General features: G+C 38.6%; 1 protein-coding gene across 1 annotated transcript in view; it reads right to left on the bottom strand.

Annotated features, from left to right (window-relative positions):
• Positions 1–9,546: 9,546 nt before the first annotated feature.
• Positions 9,547–21,782, bottom strand: part of LOC105547377 (DNA excision repair protein ERCC-6) — a 79,698-nt gene continuing 67,462 nt past the window's right edge. The window contains exons 18-21 of the mRNA XM_011990952.1: positions 21,074–21,781; positions 12,243–12,447; positions 11,266–11,344; positions 9,547–10,118 (exon numbers count right to left, since the gene is read on the bottom strand). Coding sequence (XP_011846342.1) covers positions 9,699–10,118; positions 11,266–11,344; positions 12,243–12,447; positions 21,074–21,781 — 1,412 coding nt within the window. The 3' untranslated portion in view covers positions 9,547–9,698. The remainder of the gene's footprint in view (positions 10,119–11,265; positions 11,345–12,242; positions 12,448–21,073; position 21,782) is intronic.

Here is a 21,782-nt window from a genome sequence, read left to right on the forward strand (position 1 = left end):
TACTTTTTTATTATTTTAGCCAACTTAGTGGGTGTGAAGTGGTATCTCATTGTGATTTTGCTTTGCATTTCCCTGATGACTAATGATTTTGAGCATCTTTTCATGTGCTTCTTGGCCATTTTTATTTATTTGGGAAAATGTCTAATCAGATCCTCTGTCCATTTTTAAAGTTATTTCTGAGTCTTTATTAGCATGATTCACAAACATTTTCTCCAATTCTGTAGGTTGTCTTTTCCCTTTCTTGATGGTATCCTTCAAAGCACAGAAGCTTTAAATGTCAATGAAGTCCAAATTCTCTTTTTTCTTTTGCTGCTTGTTTTTAATGTCATATCTAAGAATGCTTTGCCAAGCCCAAGTTCATGAAGATTTATCCATTTTCTTCTAAGAGTTTTATAGATTTTGCTTTGACAGTTAGGTCTTTCATCTTTTTTTTTTTTTTTTTAAGACAGAGTCTCACTCTGTCACCCAGGTTGGAGTGCAGTGGCACAATCTCGGCTCCTGGGTTCAAGTGATTCTTCTGGTTCAAGTGATTCTTCTGCCTCAGCCTCCCAAGTAGCTGGGACTACAGGCGCATGCCATCATGCCCAGCTAATTTTTGTATTTTTAGTAGAGATGGGGTTTCACCATATTGGTCAGGCTGGTCTCAAAGTCCTGACTTTGTGATCTACCCACCTCGGCCTCCCAAAGTGCTGGGATTACAGGCGTGAGCCACCACGCCTCGCCTCTTTCATCTACTTTTTTTTTTTTTTTTTGAGATAGGGTCTTGCTCTGTCACCCAGGCTGGAGTACAGTGGCATGCTCATGGCTCACTACAACCTCGACCTCCTGGGCTCAAGTGATCCTCTCACCATAGCCTCCTGAGTAGCTGGGACTACAGACGCACATGACCATGACCAGCTAATTTTTTTTTTCTGTAGAGACATGACTTTGCCATGTTGCCCAGGCTGGTCTGAAACTCCTGAACTCAAGCAATCTGCCCCTTTGCCTCCCAAAGTGCTAAGACTCCAGACATGAGCCATCACACCCAGCCAACTTTTTAAATATAATGTAAGGTAAGCGTTCAGCTTTATTCTTTTGCACATGACTATCCACTTGTCCCAGCACCATTTGTTGAAAAGACTGTTCTTTCCCCACTGGATGGACTTGGCACCTTTGCTGAAAATCAGTTGACTACAGACGTTTGCATTTATTTCTGGAATCACCATTTTTTAAAAAATACAATGATCTATGTCTATGCTTGTGCCAGTAACACACTTCATAATTACTGTTGTTTTGTAATTCAAAATGAGGAAATGTGAGTTTTTCTACTTTATTCTTTTTCAGGATTTCTTTGGCTATTCTGGGTTCCTTGCAATTTCATATAACTCTTAGCATCAGCTTGTCAATTTCTGCAAAGAAATCAGCAGAGATTCTGACAGAGATTATGCTGAATCTGTAGATAAGTTTGAGGAATACTGTCATCTCAACAGCATTATACTCTTCTGATCCACAAACATGGGATGTTTTTCCACTTATTTATGTCTTCTTTAATTGCTTTCTGCAATGTTTTGTAGTTTTCAGAGTATAAGTTTTGCACTTTTTGTTAAATATGTTAAGCACTTTATTCTTTTTTATGCTATTATGAATATTCTTAATTTCATTTTTGATTATTCACTGCAAGTGTGTAGAAATACAATTGATTTTTAAATACTGATGTTGTATCCTCCCATCTTGTTGAACTCATTTATTAGCTTCAATAGTTTTTTTTTAGCAGATTCCCTAGAATTTTCTACATACAAGATCATGTTATTTGCGAACAAAGTTTTTCTTCTTCCTTTCCACACTTTTTTTCTTCTTGTATAATTGTAATGGCTAGAACCTCCAGTACAATGTTAAATAGAAGTGTGATAATGGGCATCCTTGTCCTATTTCTAATCTTAGTGGGAAAGCATTGTTTTTCACCATTAAGTATAAAGACAGCTGTAGATTTTTCATAGATGCTCTTTATCAGGTTAAGGTAGTTTCCTTCCATTCCTTGTTTTTCAACCATTTTTATCATGAAAGGGTGTTGGATTTATTCAAATGCACCTTTTTTTTTCATCAGTAGAGATGACTTTTTAAAATTATATTGACATACGTATTACATTGATTTTCACGTGTTAAGCCAATCTTGTATCCCTGGGATAAATCCTACTTGATGATGGTGTATAATTCTTTTTATATGTTGCTGGATTTGGTTTGTAGCATTTAGTTGAGGATTTTTGCATGTATTTCATAAGACATATTGGTCTGCAGTTTTCCTGTGATATCTTTGAGTGGTTTTGTTATCAGGGCAATACTGGGAAGTATTCCCTCCTATTTCTTGAAAGAGTTTGAGAATAATTGCTATTAGCATTTCTTTGATTGTTTGGTAGAACGCAGGGGTAAAACTGTCTGTGCCTGGGCTATTCTTCGTGGGCAATTTTCTGATTGCTGGTTTAATCTGCTCACTAGTGATAGGTCTATTCAGATTGCCCATTTCTGTAAGGTTGGTAGTAGTGTCTATTATTTCATATTATATCCTAGTAATTTGAGTATTGCCTTTTTATTGGTCAATCTAGTGAAATATTTGTCATATTTATTGATCTTTTCAAATAACCAGTTTCTAGTAATATTTTCTCTATTGTTTTTATTGTTTCTACTCTAACTATATTTCCTTCCTTCTGCTTGCTTTAGGTTTAGTTTTTCTTTCTTCAATGACTCAAGGTGGAAGGAAGGTTACTGCTTTATTTCTTCCTTCTTAATACAGGCATTTACACCTATAAATTTCCCTCTAAGCACTTTTTTAGCTGCATCTGTACAGTTCACTTGTGTCTTAATTTTCATTAGTCTCAAAGTGCTTTCTGATTACCTTCTTGTTTTCTTCTTTAGTGTATTGGTTATTTAATAGTGTGTTGTTCAATTTCCTAATTGTGAGTTCTTCAAATGTTCCCATTTTTTATTTCTAATTTAATCCTGTGATTATGATCACAAAATGCTCTTTGTATTATTTCTATCCTTTTAAACGTATTGAAGTTTCATGGTCTAGCACAAGGCCTATCCTGAAGAATGTTCCATGAGCATTTGAGAATGTATATGCTGTAGTGCTTGGGTAAAGTGTTCTATAGATGTCTGTTAGGGCCTAGTTGGTTTATAGTGTTGGTCAAGTCTTCTATTTCATTAACCATCTGTCTAGTTCTGTCCATTATTGAAAATAGGTTATTGGAGTCTCCAGTTACTATTATGGCCATTTTCTTTTTTCATTTCTGTCAGTTTTTGCTTTCTGTGTTTTGATACTGTTATTAAGTTCATATATATGTTTACAACTGTTATTTTTTTTTGATGAGTTAACCTTTTTATCATTATAAAATGTCTCTATCTCTAGGAGCATTTTTGTCTTAAGATCTACTTTGTCTGACACTAGTACAGCCAGTCCAGCTCTTTTGTGGCAATTGTTTGGACTATTTCTCTTTCTATCCTTTTACTTTTAATCTATCTGTGTCTTTGAACCTAAAGTGTGTCTCCCATAGATAACACAGAGTTGGAATGCATTTTTAATCCAATCTGACAGTCTCTGCCTGATTAAATTAACATTTATTATTGATAAGTTGAATACACATTACTTTGTTTTCTATTATCTATTGTGTTCTTTTCATTCTCTTTTACTATTGCCTTTTGCATCAAGTGAGTATTTTCTAAGGTAGTATTTTAATTTTATTAATAATTTTTCAACTATATTTCTGGAGTTATTTTCTTAGTGGTTGCTCTAGCATTTACCATATACATCTTATCAGAATCTAGTAGAATTACACAAGCTTAAGTCCAATAATATATAGAAGCTTTCCTCCTATATAGCTATATTCCCTTTCCCCCTTTTTGTGATATTTTAGGTATACATACTGTATCCATTAATGTTACAAATCCAACACATTGTTATAATTATTATTTTACCATCTGCCATTTCATTAGTCTATTACAGCTTTGCTCCCAGCCACCTCCTTTGTGTTGTTTTGACAAATGTTATATATATGACATTTTTGAATGTTATAGACCAATACATTACATACATATTATTTGATACAGCTGCATTTTGAATCAGTTGAGAGGAGAAAAATATGCATTTATGTGACTTTTATAATTATATAATTGCTTTTACTGGTGCTCTTCATTTGCTTTCAGCCTAAAGAACTTCCTTTAATACTTATTAGGCAGGTTGGTTAACAACAATTTTTCTGTTTTTGTTTATCTGGAAAAGTCTTTATTTCACTTTCATTTTTGAATAATACATTTGCTGGATATAGGATTCTTGGTTGACACTTCTTTTCCTTCGAGCACTCTGACTGTTATACCTGCCCTCTGGCCTCCATTATTTCTTCTGAGAAGTCAAGTATTAATTTTGTTCCCTAAGTGATGTATCTTTTTTTCACTCACTACTTTCAAGGTTTTCTCATCTTTGTTTCCAGCATTTTTTACTATGATGTGTCTGTGAATCCCTCTGCATTTATCATGCTGGGAGTTCACTAAGCTTCCTAGATGTTTTTCAATCAATTTGGAGAGTTTTCAGTCATTATATCTTTAAATATTTTCTTTTTCTTCTGTCCTTCTTGTAATCCCATTACATGCACACTTAATGGTCTTCAATGGTGCATATGATGGTGCTTCACATTTCTCTGGGGTTTTGCTCATTTTTCATTTTCATTCTCTGTTCTTTGGAAAGCATCTCTCTCTTACTCTATTTGCCAGTTGGCTGACAATTTCTTCTGCCAGTTCAAATCTACTATTGAACCCCTTTCGTGCATTTTTTCCTTGTCATAGTTTTTAACTTCATGAATTTAGCTCTTGCCACTTGGAGCTGCAGGGGATAAGAAATGCTGGCATCTTGCCCCTCCCTGTGAGGTACCATACCTCTGGACAGGGAGCTGAGGGAGACGGAGCTCTGTTTTCTTGGCTGCACCCACTGAAATGGGAGGGAGGGGGGAGTCTGTTGTGGCTGAAGAGTCTGACTCACTGTTCTTACCAAGATTTGGATTTCCTTGAATAAGTGTTACTTTATTCTACATGCTTTTAGGATAATTTTCAGTACATTAAGTGTTTGTGTCTCTCTGTATAAGAGGAAGGTGTTTATTTTTTGTTCCAATTTTCACCAGTTAAAGCTAATCCCTAGGACAGGGGGTCCAGAGGGCCCTTCACATTGCCATTCTGGAAGTGAAAGTCTAAAGGATATCTCAATGTTAGAAAATTTAACTGTGTACTTTACTACACTAAGAAAAGCTATACAGTTATATCAATATATACCAGAAAAGACTTTGAGGACAATCATTCTACCACGTGTGATAACCAATTATGACACCACAATGATAAAAACAATGGGTTACTAGCAAAGTTAGATAAATGGACCAATTTAACAGAATGCAGAGCCAAGAAACATTTCCATAATTATATGTAAATTGGTAAAGGTGGCATTATACATCAGGAGGAAAATAATAAACTATTTGTTAAAGGTGGTAGGGAAACTAGTCATCCGTATGGGATTAATAATTTATGAGAATGTATTCATGACCTTAGCTAGGGAATGGTTCTTAAAGAAACAAAAAAAATGGAAAGACTGAATTTACTGTATTTTAAAACTTCCATATGATAAACATCACAAAGTAGATATGAGAATATGTTAATTCTCCATATTTTTAGATAAAAGTTAAAAGACTCACAACCAATACTAAAAATCTGTAAAACACCTAGGAATAAGCCTATTATGAAATGTGCAAGAGATTTATCATGAAAGTTATTAAAATTTCATCCAAGAATATAAAAGACTTTAATAAAATGAGGCCTATCATAATACTAATCAGAAACATAATATTAATTATAAAGAAGTCTTTTATTCTTAAATTAATGTGGAAACAAATGCAACCCTAGTCAAAAGAACACCACAATTTTACTGGAATTTAATAAACTAATTACTGATTCAGCTGGAACAGAAAACACCCAAGAATAAGACACTGAAGAGGGGGAGAAAGGAAAAGCAACTTGCCCATGAATGGCAAAACACAACGCAAAGCACCAAATGACAGCATGAGGAGTGTGGTTGGTAGAACCAACACCTGGATCCACGGGTCAGAAATAGACAACTTAGCATGTGATGAGTTGAAAGCTGACATTTTAAACTGGTGGAGAAAAGAATATTTGTTGATCATTGGAATAATTGCCTTTTTGTTTTTGTTTAGGGGAACAATCCTAAAAGATAAACAACCCACAGGAAAACTAGGCAAATATAACACAAATAGGCAAAGTATGGTAGAGATCTACAAATGGCCAATAACACACAAATGTTTGATTTTATAAGTAATCAGGGAAATTCAAGTGAAAAAAAGGTACTTTCAATCATGAGACTGGTTAAAACAAAACAAAACAACCTACCGATATTGATACCACTTACTGTTGGCAAGGGTTTGGAGAAATGGGTCCTTTTATGGAGGGTGAATTGAAGCAAGTAATTTTGCTACATCAACTGACATTTAAAATCTACACAATTAATCCAACAATTCTATGCAGGCAGAGCTATACTTACAGGAATAGAAATGTCTTGCACATAATATTAAATGAAAAGTTAGTTGCAAAATAAGGATGGTATCACCCCATTAATATAAATTACATATTTAAAGCAAACTGGTTGCTGTAATAGACTTCAAAAGACAGTAGTTTAAGCAAGTCAGTATTTTATTTTACTCTTAAATAGCAAGTCAAAGGAGAACAGTTCAAGACTGGCAGGCCAACTTCTCCTTCCTCAATACATGACTTCCATCTCTTGAGATGCCAGGTCACTACTGAAGCTCCCATTGGCCTCCCAGCCAGCAAGAAAGGGGAATGTCAAGGAGAGTACATACCCTGCTTCTTTATTTAAAGGGCCAATTTGGAAGTTTAAAACTTAGTCATATGGCCACAATTAACTTTAAGGGAGGTTGAGTAGTAGTCTTAAGCTGAGCAGCCAGACGTCCAGGTAAAACTCAGAAATTTTATTAGTAAAGGAAGAATGAGAAAATGACATTATAGCAGCAGTCTGTGTCATGTGATTCTCTAAATGCATGGAGAAGACACACCAAACATAGGACTGTACTTAGCTGTGGAACAGGTGCAAGATGGTGTAGGGGTGGGGAGGCAGACTATTGCTTGAACATTTTTAATGGTGATGGTATTAACATATTTAATTTTTTGACAAAATTTTAAAATCCTTTATTTGTGCTGATAAAGCATGTTAAATACATTAAATCTACACTGTACAAAGCTTTTAAAGTTCCAAAAATTAGATTTTTATCTAAATGAATAAACTTCTCTGCATTGTTAAAACCATTCTACTTACTGCAATGTTCTCCAAGTCCCTCCATCCAGGAGGCATGATGACAATGTGTGCAGATCTCCTCACTGAGACACCACCTTCCCAAGATCATGGTACATCAGAAAAACTGAGACAAGAACTGGAACAAGGACCACCTTGCTCCTACTGCATTATAGCTTTTGACAGTATTTGTTACTTGAAGAGAAGGCTATACCTTGTCTAGCTCAATACAGTTTATGTTTCAGACACTATAAATGTGATGCCCAAATGCTTCATATGAGTGAACAAGGTCAGTAGATCACCCTGAGAACAAGGAAGACACAATTTCCTTATAGGCTAATGATTATAAAAATAGAAATTAAGAGCTCCCCAGAAACAAACCACTTAGTCAAAAAGGAAGGAGTTTTGACTTCCTTCTAAACCAAGTATTCAAGTTTAAGACTTACTGGCCTGTTTAAAAATTCCTTCTATGACTTCTCAACAATGATGGCAAAGTGACAAGAATAATGTAATCATCATCTTCCCTCATTATATATAAACCAAACTAAAAACCAAAGAAATGAACAAGCTATAATCCAAAAAAACTAGAAAATCCTGGCAGGAATCATAAAGAACATCTCTAAGAAAAGGATTCTTGGCTTAAGCAAAATATTAGAGCAGAGAAAGCAAAACTCATGTCCTCTCATGCAGTCCGGCAAGGCTCCCCCTGCCCAGGACCCTCCTGTCTGAGTCACAGGGACAAGCAGACAGAAGATCTGGACACAGCTATCCATGTTAAGCATGAGCGAGATGTAAAGAAACAGCACGGTAGGAGGGCAGGTATACTACAGAAAATGAGAGAGGAAAAGAGCAGACCAGAGAACACAAATCCAAGAAACAAACTGCACTGAGATAGCTACAGAAGAAATTCAAGGAATACAATGAATTTCAGAAAACAACACTTCAAAGATGAGATGATAAAATCATCCTGAGAAGGAAACAAGAAAAACACAGGTAAGAAAATAAACTGGGCTAGGCGCAGTGGCTCACGCCTGTAATCCCAGCACTTTGGGAGGCCGAGGCAGGCGGATCACGAGGTCAGGAGATCGAGACCATCTTGGCTAACACAGTGAAACCCCGTCTCTACTAAAAATACAAAAAATTAGCCGGGCGTGGTGGCGGGCACCTGTAGTCCCAGGTACTCAGGAGGCTGAGGCAGGAGAATGACGTGAACCCGGGAGGCGGAGCTTGCAGTGAGCAGAGATCACGCCACTGCACTCCAGCCTGGGCGACAGAGCGAGACTCCATCTCAAAAAAAAAAAAAAAGAAAATAAACTGAGGATCAAAGCAACACCATCACAGAACCATAAACACATAAACAGTAGCGAGATACAAACAGCCTTGGCTGGAATCCAAACCACAGAAACAGGAAAGCCAGTCACAGGGAATGCAAAGGCAGGCGCAAGACAAAGGCAACTGGAGAGAAGACAGCCTGCCAGCCTGCAGATAAGAGAGGTCTGGAGTGGTGTCACTTCATAGTAATAACAGCTGGGTCTGCTGTGGGCTGCAGTGATGTTTGTGTGCATGCACATGTGTGGTTTTTATGTACCTACTTTTGGCTTTAATTGGATTTTTTTTTTTAATAGCACATTTTGTGACTGTAGGAGGGAAAAAGATGCCCTTTTGTGACTGTAGAAGGGAAAAAGATGCCCTCTGCTTAAAGGAAAGCCAGGGTAAACTGAATACCCTACAACTTTCCACAAATACATGTCTTATCATTTATTAACAAACTGTTTCATGCTTTACTAATAAAAATACCCACCAATTTGCCAGTACCTTGAAAAGAGGATCTTTTCAAGAAAATTAATACAATTATCAAACAACAAATAACAAACCTGACCTTTGTGGGTGGCAAACAGTAAATTTAAATGTTTAAAGGTTATGCATCAAAATAATGCTGTTATCAGATATTGATGAACTTACTGAACAGGTTTGACTGAATATAAAACCTGTTTTTAGCACCAATAAAAAAAATTATTGAGATTTCTGTTCTGCAAACTTCTAAATGTGCTCCCTGACAGCATCTTTTGGGTAAAGGAACAAATGTGCTCCAAGGAGTAACCGTTAGGTCCCTGATTTTTTAACATAATTCAGAGTGCCAAAAAAAAAATCAATCCAAGTATTTTCTCCTTTAGCTAGCATTATTAAAACTTTTTAACTTTCAGAGAAGAGTTTCGTCTTCTTAAAGTTTTTATTCTGAGGTAGATGTCATGCAAACAAACATCAAGTGCAGCCAACTTCCATTGACAAACATGATTATTAATAATAAATTAATAATCAGAAATGCCCATTAGAAAAAGTGACTTGAAAGTTTAGGAAGCAATGTTGTTTAGCAGTATTCTGGCTTGAGTTTCCAGATTCCTTCACCACCAGAAGTTCTATGAAAAGTGCACAGATTTCTCAATAGTTCTCGGAAGACACAAGACTGCGATGCAGATAACTTGGATTCAAACTCCTGTAGTATCTCCCTAGTGCTGGCCTGGCCATCAGTGTGGGCCTGGAAAGCGATGAAGTTTCTCATCTCCACCAGAAGGTCATCATGTTCTGTGGTGGGAAGCAGGGCAGAAGCTTCCTGCAGGTGCCCGCTTTCACTTTCTAAACGCTCTGGCAGAATCAGGTGGTTTCTAGCTCTCATTTTAGCCAAGAGTGAGGAGGAAGCAAGGGCCCCGGACGAAGAGTCTGCATCTTCTGCTCTTCCACTAAAATGCTCAGGGACATTATCTTTTCCCTCCTTTTTCATGATGCCATCCTGGAAAAAGAAGACCACTACATTGATATATTTAATCTCTAGTTTATACCCCACTTCCTTCCCCAAAAGCTGTGAGGGGTCACCAGACAACACGTGTGCCAGGGTGGTGAGGTTGACGGGTTAAGACTGAGACTCCACCTAATGAAAAGGGAAAGGAGGAGGGTCCGGTATCTAAATCCTCCCACTGTTAAGAGACCATTTCCTAAAAAAATAAAATAAAATAAAAGGGGGGCAACCAAGCCATTCCCTTAGTCACCACTCTGCATGGTGGTGGAAGGGAAGGCAGAGTGGAGGTTTCCAGGCAAGGTTTCAGGAAAATCTGTCTCTAGGAGGCCCAGGACCACTTTCAGTGCCTGTGGGCTTTTCCTATTCTTCCTCTCAAATGGACCCTGACCTGTACACTGTGGATAAGGAACAGTATCATAGCTATACTTCTTTTTCCTCACTTTTAAATCTTCTTACTCTTTCCTACCTTACATCTAATGCAAGTTTCCTTAAAAAAACACAAATCTAACTCTGAAAGGGTCTCAAATCCCTACTGCTAAAAGCACAGAACATGAGAAGTCAAAAAGGTACTCATATTCCTAAACGCGTTCATATTAACTTAAAATTGGAGTCTGAATCTGGGAGTTTTAACATAATCCTTAATCAGAAAGACCACAAAGACTTCCACTGAATGGTGGAGTCTGGACTAGTTTTAATCACTGTAGCACTCAAGGCAAGCAGGGCATTCTTGAACAGAGAAAGACAGGCACTCTGCTCTAGCAGCTAGTGAGTTACAGACACCAACATTCAAGGTAGTTTTCTGGACCTTTATTTCAGAGGATTGTGGTCTCTGGAGCTGGCACTTCCCCTCTAGACAAGGCAGGCTGTCCTAGCAGCGACACACCCATCCCTGTGTCAACCTTCTAATGGTAAAACAGAAATGCTGCTACGGATCTTGGGTTAAAGACTTTGTCTTTAGGAAATCAGCAGGTCCTTTTAGATTCAAGTGAATGTGCATCGTAAATCAGAGCATGCAACACAAATATCAGGTGTCATTACACCAGAGATAACCATTTTCTTCACACCCAAAATCAGGTGAAATTTTCATGGCATTCAATCAAGCAAATCTCACCCTGGAAAGCAAAAAGGTTATCTATATTACCTGGCACTTCTCTGTTGGAGATGTCGATGAAGAATGCTGCACAGAGAAGTTAGAATTCCTTTTCTTACCAAATCTACTCCTAAAGAAGGAAAATAATCACAGTAGATTAAATGTTTGCTTTTGAGACTCAGAGATCAAAATACTCTTTCAACAATGAACTTCTTCCTGGAAACATTTCCATCTGCATGGTTATTCTTTCACAGCCACGCCATTTCTGGTCTATCCCCCTCGACTCTTCCACACCACCCTCCTAGAAAGTAACTGCTGGCCGGGTGCAGAGGCTCATGCCTGTAATCCCAACACTTTAGGACGCCGAGGCGGGCAGATCACTTGAGGTCAGGAGCTCGAGACTAGCCTGGCCAACATGGTGAAATCCCATCTTTACTAAAAATACAAAAATTAGCATGGCATGGTGGTGGGAGCCTGTAATCCCAACTATTCGGGAGGCGGAGGCTGCAGTGGGCTGAGATCACACCACCGCACTCCAGCCCAGGTGACAGGGCGAGACTCCGTCTCCAAAAAAAAAAAAAAAAGGAACTGCTGCATCTCAGAATGAGAACCACTCAGTTTCTTGTTCAAAAGATGATGGGAACCATTCTCAATTCCAGGTAGGAAAATCACTCTAAAAGAGCATACTGAATAACAAAGTAATCAATGTGTGTTGTAAATTGGCTAATTATCTCATTCAAGTTTAATCATTATCCTAGATCTCTTACTATTTTTAACAACACCATCTCTCAAATAAAACCAATCACTTCTCCTGAAGCCACTTTGGAAAACAGGGGATGAAAGCAAGCAGGAAGGCAAAGTTGTAACAGTATTTCTACAAGTCACCCAGATTTCGCTGCTATAATCTTTCCATGAGGGATTTATTCCTGAAGAGAAATAACAACATAAGCCTCCACACCTGCTCTGATTTTATTTCTAGCCTTAGTTGTTTGGCCTCCTTGCAAGTATGGCATGCAACAATCTCTTACTTTGTTCCTGCTGGTGCACCAGAAATCACCCTGTGGCCAGTCCAGGTGGGAACACCAGACACTGCTCCCAGACACTGCTGACGAGAGAGCCTCAGTGCTTTCAAGGCATCCTGAGCCACTCGGTTGGCTTCTGCTTCCACCAGTACATAATCTGGGCTGGCTCCATCCATGATGGCATCGTGCTTCATGACACTGTGCACGCCAACTAGCAAGAAAAGAAACAGCAAAGTGATATTTCACTTTGTACGCAAGAAAGACACTTTTCTCCTCTGTATAAGTACAATATTGTGGTAGACAAAAAACAAAGTCATAGTACACTTAGAAAACCCTAGAGAATCAATGATAAAAAATAGTAAAATAATTCAGGCAACATAAAAAAATAAAATTCACATACAGAAACCTGTAACGTTCCTATTTACAAACAATAGCCAGCTGAAGATAAAATGGCAGGAAAATTCTACTTACAGTAACAGAAAAGACAAAACACTTAGGAATAAACCCAAGCAATGTGTAAAGCTTGTATGGAGAAGACATGAAAACACTCCTGGGAAGAGAGACCATCAGACTTAAACAAACAGAAAGATATCCCTTGCATTTGAGAAGAATGACTCAATAACCATTTTCCCTGAGTTAATTTATATGTTTAATGCAATCTCAATAAAAATATCAAGCTTTCTTATGAAGTTAGACAAACTGATATTAAAGTTCATATAGAAAAATAAACCTTCATGAATAGATCAGAAAACACTGAAAAGGCAAAGTGACACCCTACTGGACAATAAAACATGCTCCAATTACAACAGTTTGGTGCTGAGGAAGGAAGAGACACAACAGGAGATTGACCAGAAACTAGAAATAGATTGAACTACATTTGGAAATGTATTACATGATAAAGGCATCTCTAATCACTGAGAAAACCATATTTGAAATAAATGATGCTACAAACGTTGGGGCACAAATGTTGGGGCATTTTATCTTTGAACCAAGATAAAATCCACACCTCATACTCTAAATGGATCAGAAATCTGAATGTAAAAAGCAAAACCATACAAGTAGTACAAGAAAACATGGTGAATTATCATATGATCTATGTGTAGAAAAGGCTTAGAACTACAATTCCAATTAATAAAAGACTGACAAGTGTTTTTTTTTAAAAAAAACCTGTTTCATAGGAAAAAAATTATCATAAGTAATAAAAGACAACCAATGAGGAAATACTTGTAACATATATGAAAAATGAAAAGTTAACATCCCTAATATATAAAGAACTCTTTAAAACCAAGGGGAAAAAGGGACCAAAAATCTGATTTAGAAAATGGACAAAAGATATGAACAGACAAATTCACATAAAGAAAAATTTTTTAAATATAAATGGTCCTATAAAAAGTTCAATTTCACTCAAAGAAAATAACTGCAAATTGAAACTTAATATATCTTTTCTCACCTATCAGACTGGGAAAAATTAAAAGTATAACACCACACTCTTGACAAGGCTCTGGGGAACAATTGCTGGTGACAATTCAAATTGATCTAAACCTTACAAAAGGGAGTTGGGCATTATTCAAACAAACAAAACAACCTTACATATGTGTTCACCTTTTGATCTAGCAATCTCTCTTGTACAAGCACAGGATTATTTCATGCAGCATTGTGGCTGAAAGAAGCTATAAACAATCTAAATCCTCATATGTGGATAAACTGTGGTACAGGTTTAATATCTCTTAATCAAAATTCCTGGGACCAGAAGTATTTCAAATTTTCACTTTTTTGGAATTTGGAATAATTGCATATACAAAATGAGACATCTTGGGGATGGGCCCCAAGTCTAAACACAAAATGTGTGTATTTTTAACATACACCTTACACACATAGCCTGAAGGTAATTTTAATATAATACGTTTATCAATTTTGTGCAAGAAACAAAGTGTTAACTGTGTTTTGACTGTGACCCATCACATGAAGTCAGGTGTGGAATTTTCCACATCTGGCATCATGTCAGTGCACAAAAGGTTTTGATTTTTGAGCATTTTAGATTTCGGGTTTTGGGTCAACATAGCAGAGTACTCTAGCAATAAAAATTGTTAAAGGAGGAATAGTTCTCTGTTAACTAATACAGGAGTGGCTGTCAGGATATATGAAGTTTTTTAAAAAAAGAAACAGAAGATAACATAATGTACAACCTTTTGTGTAAAAGAATAAGGGAATATGAAATTATACATGTGCCTGCTTATTTCCACAAAAAGAAACTGATACAGTTCAGCTGTGTCCCCACCCAAATCTCATCTTGAATTGTAACTCCCACAATTCCCACGTGACAAGGGAGGAACCCAGTGGGAGGTGATGAATTATAAAGATGAGTCTTTCCTACACTGTTCTCACGAGTGAATGAGTCTCACGAGATCTCATGGTTTTAAAAATGGGAGTTTCCCTGCACAAGCTCTTTGCCTGCTGCCATCCATGTAAGATGTGACTTGCTCCTCCTTGCCTTCTGACATGATTGTGAGGCCTCCACACCCACATGGAACTGTAAGTTGATCAAACCTCTTTTGTAAATTGCCCAGTCTTGGGTATGCCTTTATCAGCAGGGTGAAAATGCACTAATACAGTCCATCTGTACCAGTGGGGAGGTGCGCTGCTGAAAAGATACCCCAAAATGTGGAAGCAACTTTGGAACTGGGTAACAGGTAGAGATGGGAACACTTTGGAGGGCTCAGAAAAAGACAGGAAAACGTGAGGAGGTTTGGAACTTCCTAGAAACTTGTTGAATGGCTTTGACAAAAATGTTGATAGTGATATGAACAGTAAGCTCTAGACTGAGGTGGTCTCAGATGGAGATGAGGAACTTGTTGGGAAGTGGAACAAAGGTGACTCTTGTTATGTTTTAGCAAAGAGACTGGTGGCATTTTGCCCCTGCTGTAGAGATTTGTGGAACTTTGAACTTGAGAGAGATGATTTAGGGTATCTGGTGGAAGAAATTTCTAAGCAGCAAAGCATTCAAGAGGCGACATGGGTGTTGTTAAAGGCATTCAGTTTTATAAGGGAAGCAGTGCATAAAAGTCTGGATAATTTGCAGCCTGACAATGTGATAGGAAAGAAAACCCCATTTTCTCAAGAGAAATTCAAGCTGGCTGCAGAAATTTGCATAAGTAACGAGGAGCCAAATGTTAATCCCCAAGACAATGGGGAAAACGTCTGCAGGGCATGTCAGAGACCTTCATGGCAGCGCCTCCCATCACAGGCCCAAAGGCCCAGGAAGAAAAAGTAGTTTCATGGGCCTGGCCCACGGTTCATGCTGTGTGCAGCCTGGGGACTTGGTGTCCTGCGTCCCAGCCACTCCAGCTGTGGCTGAAAGGGGCCAACACAGAGCTCAGGCCATGGCTTCAGATGGTACAAGCCCCAAGCCTTGGCAGCTTCCACAAGGTGTCGAGCCTGAGGGTGCACAGAAGTCAGTAACTGAGATGTGGGAACCTCCACCTAGATTTCAAAAGATGTATGGAAACACCTAGATGCCCAGGCAGAAGTCTGCTGCAGGGGCAGGGTTCTCATGGAGAATCTCTGCTAGGGCAGTGCAGAAGGAAAATGTGGGGTTGGAGCCCCCACACAGAGTCCCTACTGGGGCACCACCTAGTGGAACTGTGAGAAGAGGGCCACGGTCCTCCAGACCCCAGAACGGTAGATCCACTGACAGCTTGTACCATGCACCTGGAAAGGCTGCAGACACTCAATGCCACCCATGAAAGCAGCCAGGAGGGAGGCTATACCCTGCAAAGCCAAAGGGGCAGAGCTGCCCAAGACCATGGGAACCCACCTCTTGCATCAGCGTAACCTCGATGTGAGACATGGAGTCAAACGAGATATTTTGGAGCTTTAAGATTTGACTGCCCTGCTGGATTTCAGACTTGTGTGGGGCATGTAGTCCCTTTGTTTTGGTCAATTTCTCCCATTTGGAATGGCTGTACTTACCCAATGCCTGTACCCCTATTGCATCCAGGAAGTAACTAACTTGCTTTTGATTTTACAGGCTCATAGGCAGAAAAGACTTGCCTTATCTTGGATGAGACTTTGGACTGTGGACATTTTAGTTAATGCTGAAATGAGCTGAGACTCTGGGGGACTGTTGGGAAGGCATGATTGGTTTTAAAATGTGAAGATATGAGATTTGGGAGAGGTCAGAGGTGGAACGATATGGTTTGGCTATGTCCCAGCCAAATCTTATCTTGAATTGTAACTCCCACAATTCCCACGTCATGGGAGGAATCTGATGGAAGGTGACTGAATTATGGGGTCGGGTCTTTCCTGTGCTGTTCTTGTACTAGTGAATGAGTCTCATGAGATCTGATGGTTTTAAAAACCGGAATTTCTCTGCACAAGCTCTTTGCCTGCTGCCATCCCTGAAAGATGTGACTTGCTCCTCCTTGCATGATTGTAAAGCCTCCCCAGCGTGTGGAACTGTAAGTCAATTAAACCTCTTTCTTTTGTAAATTGCTCAGTCTTGGGTATGTCTTATCAGCAGTGTGAAAACAGACTAATACAGAAACACGTGAAGGAAATGCCAGAAACTCGAGACTGGAAAGGGAAGGAAGGGGTGGGGACAGGGTGGGGAATGACACAACTCTGGTATTTCTTTTTGCATATTTTGTCTTTTGTTACTATGTTAATGTGTTGCTACTCAGAAGATAACATAGAGTCAACAAGGATGGGAGGAAACCCTAAAGTGGAATACAAACAAATAAATTAACCTAACTATATTTTAAATTGATAGCACACACTGAAAATACAAAGAAGAGAAAAAAGAACCAAGTTTTTTTTGACTCAAGAAGTGTTTTGACCAAAAACTTAAAGACAAAAATAAATAAAAACAAATACTGAACTCTAGTTAGTATAAATAAAAACAAATATTGAATTCTAGTTAGTATAACTGTTTTTGCCGTAGTTCAGGTTAGAAATTCTAAAAAACTACCATGTATCCTAGGATTGAGGAGTAACTCAGTACGTTGTGAATGAAGGTCTTAAAGAGGGAAGCTACAAACATGGAAAGGGCCCTAGGGCGCTGAAATGAAATTGGAGACAACAGTATCCCCTCATTTTATTTTGCTTTTTGGAGCTTGTTAGAGTGTAACTGATATGCAGTAACTGCTAAAGTACAGAATTGGTAAGTTGTGACATTATGTACATACCATGAAACTATCACTACAATCAAGACAATGAACATAGCCATCACCTGTAAAACTCACGTCCCTTTGTAATCCCACCCTCAAATACCCCATCCCCAGACAACCAAGCCACTTTCTGTCATGACTGTGTTTTCTAGAATTTTATGCAAATGGCATCAGAGTATGTACTAATCTTACTAGTCTGAAAGTCATCCATGCTGTAGCATGTATCAATACTCTATTTCCTTTTATTGTTGAATAGTGTATGTGTGTGTGTGTGTGTGTGTGTATACATATATATATATATATATATATATTTTGAGATGGAGTCTCACTCTGTTGCCCAGGCGGGAGTGCAATGGTGTGATCTCAGCTCACTACAACCTCCACCTCCCAGGTTCAAGCGATTCTCCCGCTCAGCCTCCCAAGTAGCTGGGATTCCAGACACCTACCATCATGCCTAATTTTTGTATTTTTGTAGAGACAGGGTTGCACCATGTTGTCCAGGTTGGACTCAAACTCCTGACCTCAGGTGATTCACCCACCTCAGCCTCCCGAAGTGCTAGGATTATAGGTGTGAGCCACCAAGCCTGGTCTGTTGATTAATATTTGATCATACGGATATGCCATGGTTAATTTAACTATTTACTTGTTGATGGACATTTGATTTCTACATTTTGGCTATTACTAATAAAGCTGCTATGAATATTCACGTCCAAGTCTTTGTATGGACATATTTTCCAGTTCTCTTGGGCAAATACACATCCAGGACTGAAAAGGCTATATCGTAAGGAAGGTGCATGCCTAATTTTTAAGAAACTGCCAAACTGTTTTCCAAAGTGATTGTGCCACTTTACATTCCCACCAGGCGTGTATGAGAGACCCAACTGCTTCACATCTTTACCAACACTTAGTATGGTCAGTCTTCTTTCATTTTAGCCATTCTAGAGGGTGTGTAGTGGTGTCTCATTATGGTCCTAATTGGCATTTCCCTAATAATTAATAATATTAACAAGTTTCATATATTTATTTGCCATCTACATATCTTTCTTGGTGAAGTCTGTTCAAATTATTTGTCCATTTTAAAAACTGGGTTATACATTTTATTTATTTATTTTTTGACATGGGGTCTCACTCTGCTGCCCAGGCTGGAGTGCAGTGGCATGATCACAGCTCACCACAGCCTCAACCTTCCAGGCTCAAGCAATCCCTCCACCTCAGCCTCCCAGGTAGCTGGGACTGCAGGTGTGTGCTACCACACCCGGCTAATTTTTTTTTACTTTTTGTAGATGGGATCTGACCATGTTGCCCAGACCTGTCTCCAACTCTTAAGCTCAAGCAATCAACACACCTCAGCCTCTCAAAGCACTGGGATTACAGACTGAGCCACCACACCCAGCCAGTAATTTTTGACTGGGTTCCAGACACTGTGAATTTCATCTTGTTGGATGTTGGGTATTTGTATATTCCTGTAAACTCTCAGGTGGAGCTGAAGCAGTGCTCACTCCAAGGCTGATCATTCCCTACTACAGAGGCAAGACCCCCTACTCTGTCCTATACCCAATGCCCCATGAAATATTTTTCCAGTCTTAGCTGGTGGGAACAGGCACTATCCCTGGCCATGGGAGAGCACCAGACATCTCTCCTCTAATTCAAAAAGTTAAAGAGGAAAGGCCTTTTCACTGACCTTAAGTAGTTTTCTTGCACAATGTGCTGGTCAGTATTCAGCTGAGTGCCAAAGGAGATTCTGCAGACCTGTGGGGTTCTCTCCCTGTGCAGAGCTGTCTCCTCTATCATCTCTTTTATGTGAATGCCAGCCACCCTGGCCTCCCCTGATGCTCAGCTCTGTTTTTTCAACAGAGGGTCTGCCTTGGACTCTCATCTGGTTTCTTCTTCTTTCTGTCACAGCATGAAAATTCTCTCAAGGCAGTAGGGCAGGGCTGGAGAGTTCAGTTCATTTGTTTCCCATCTCTCAAGAGATCACTGCCCTTTGGTGCCTGAAAACCATTGCTTCGTACGTTTTGTCATTGCTTTCATTGTTTCACATGGAAGGATAAATGTTAATCTGTCTTTGCTGGAAGCCAAACTCATGGTTTTTATAGACATAGAGATAGGTGTATCTGTGCAATTTGTTGTGCATATATATGCATGTATGTATATGTATGTACACAACAAACACATACACACACATACATACATCTATTTCCTGATACTGTTGGCTACAAAAGCAATGACATACTAGCAGCAATGAACACTCTGAGAACCCAGATCCTAGTTCCTAAATACCATTCTCCAGGGCTCCTTGAAGAAATGGCTGATTCCAGGGCTGGCACAGAATACCAATTGAGCTCAGCATATATTAGTATACCAAGAAGAAAGGAGGTGCTCAAAGAATGGGGGGGACATACCAGAGGGACAAAGGAGCCTGCCTGAAGGAGCTCCCACCCACGAGGCAAATCTAAGACAATATGAGCATCATAATACCCCTACTAATGGATTACAGTTATGGAAAAAAAGAATCCATTAGTCCATACTGATCTAAAAATAAATTAATAAATAAATAAGGGAGAAGGAAAACCTTCCTTACAGTAGAATGTTAATCACCACTTGGCAATCACTGTAGTAATAACTGACTGAGGAAAGAATCATCAATGGATATTAAAACTAGTGGATAAAATTTGGATGAGAAACAGGATATTTACACAGTCTCAAAGCATATTCCTTGAAAGTACAAATTAATTACAAAGGGAAAAATATTAATGTTAGCATTGAGAAACCTGGCAGACTCCACCTTAATCTTGAAAATTAACTTGTACTAGGTCAAACCACCATGTGTCTCCTGACAGATGCATTGAGTAAGATACAGTATCACCTCTGTGGTATTCCTGCCAAAAAAAACAATGTATGCATAGATGGGTGTGTGTGTGAATGATAAAGCAAAAGCTGAAAAATGTTAATAACTTAGGTAAAGGATATAGGAGAGTTCTTCGTATTATTCAAACTGATTTCTTTAAGTTTGAAATTACTTCAAACTATGAAATTAACAAAAAAATTAACCATGCTAAATAAAAGTCTTTCTGAAATGCTACACATAAACCTGCCTTCTTAAACTGAATGCCATAAGCAGCAATCTTTGGTAACTCAAGGTCATGACATTGTGAATACAGTGACTGCTAAGGGATCACTAAGCAGGGCTATCTATACTCCATGGTCTTGAGCAATTGTTGAGTCTACATCTCCTAACTTTTCTCCCTTGACATAAGTTATCAGCTTTCGTACTTCTAGAATGTCTGTCTCTAGCCACAAGCCTGTCTCTTTCCCTTATAATGTTACTTTAATCTCCTATGGTTGGAAAATCAGATTAATGTAGCACATAGCATGTAAAGTAACTGCCTACTAATGTTCAGGTAGTACACATCTATTTAAGAATTGCACACTTCCCATAAGTGGCCATAAGTACTACCGTTTTCCAAAGTTTCAAATTCTTCTAGGTCTTCAGAAAAGAGGCGTAAATACAATTTTTTAAATGTCAATATATTTCAAATCTAAATTTTTGAAGAAAAACGCTTCTGACTGAGAGCCCTCTATGCACCATCAGTTAAAGACTGCTACTGCTAGAAACAGCCTACTCATTTTCTGGTCCTAGCATCCCTGTGGCAAATGTATCAAATGGATTACCTGATTTTTTGAAAAGCTTTTCCAAAACATAATCATCATTGCTCTGTTCCTTGGCCTCACTCTTGTTTTCACTATCTTGCTTCTGGTAACGCCTTTTCTTCACCAGGTGTGGAATTCGAGTTCCTTCAAACTTGGCGTCTCTGCAATGCTTAGGGTTCTTAGGCTTTCGCTTTGGTCTCAGATGTTTCTCTAGGGTCTCTTCTTCTGCCACACTATGATGTTTTGTTTTTGACTTGTGCTTATAAAAATTATTTTCCATTTGTTTATTCTCCCAAAAAGATTCTGTTCGAGCCTGGCTGGGTCTTTCTCTTTTGTAAGAAAGACCCAACTTTTCATCAATGCTTTCATCACCAGATGGCCTAGAAGTTTTGCCTGTTCCTGAAGAATTTGAACATTCCCCATTTCCACTAATCACTGACGACTCTTCCGGTCCAGATACTGCATTTGTCTCTTCTCCAAGCCTATCATTGCTAGCTATATTACTACTCATGTGAGGGTCATCTTTCAAAGGATCACTTTGATTAGAAGGTACTACATTTACTTCAGCTCCTTTAGCCTCAGATTTCTCTTCAGATGATGTGGCATCATTTATTGATATGTTAGAAGCAGGGAACTTTTTGCGTTTTGGAACATCATGGTCTGCTCCAAAGGCTGGTTGAATCTTTCTTTTTAGATGGCATTTGGGTGTCTGAACATCTGATCCAGTTCC

The sequence above is a fragment of the Mandrillus leucophaeus genome, unplaced genomic scaffold (assembly GCF_000951045.1).
Source record: "Mandrillus leucophaeus isolate KB7577 unplaced genomic scaffold, Mleu.le_1.0 Scaffold388, whole genome shotgun sequence".
NCBI classification, from domain to species: domain Eukaryota; kingdom Metazoa; phylum Chordata; class Mammalia; order Primates; family Cercopithecidae; genus Mandrillus; species Mandrillus leucophaeus.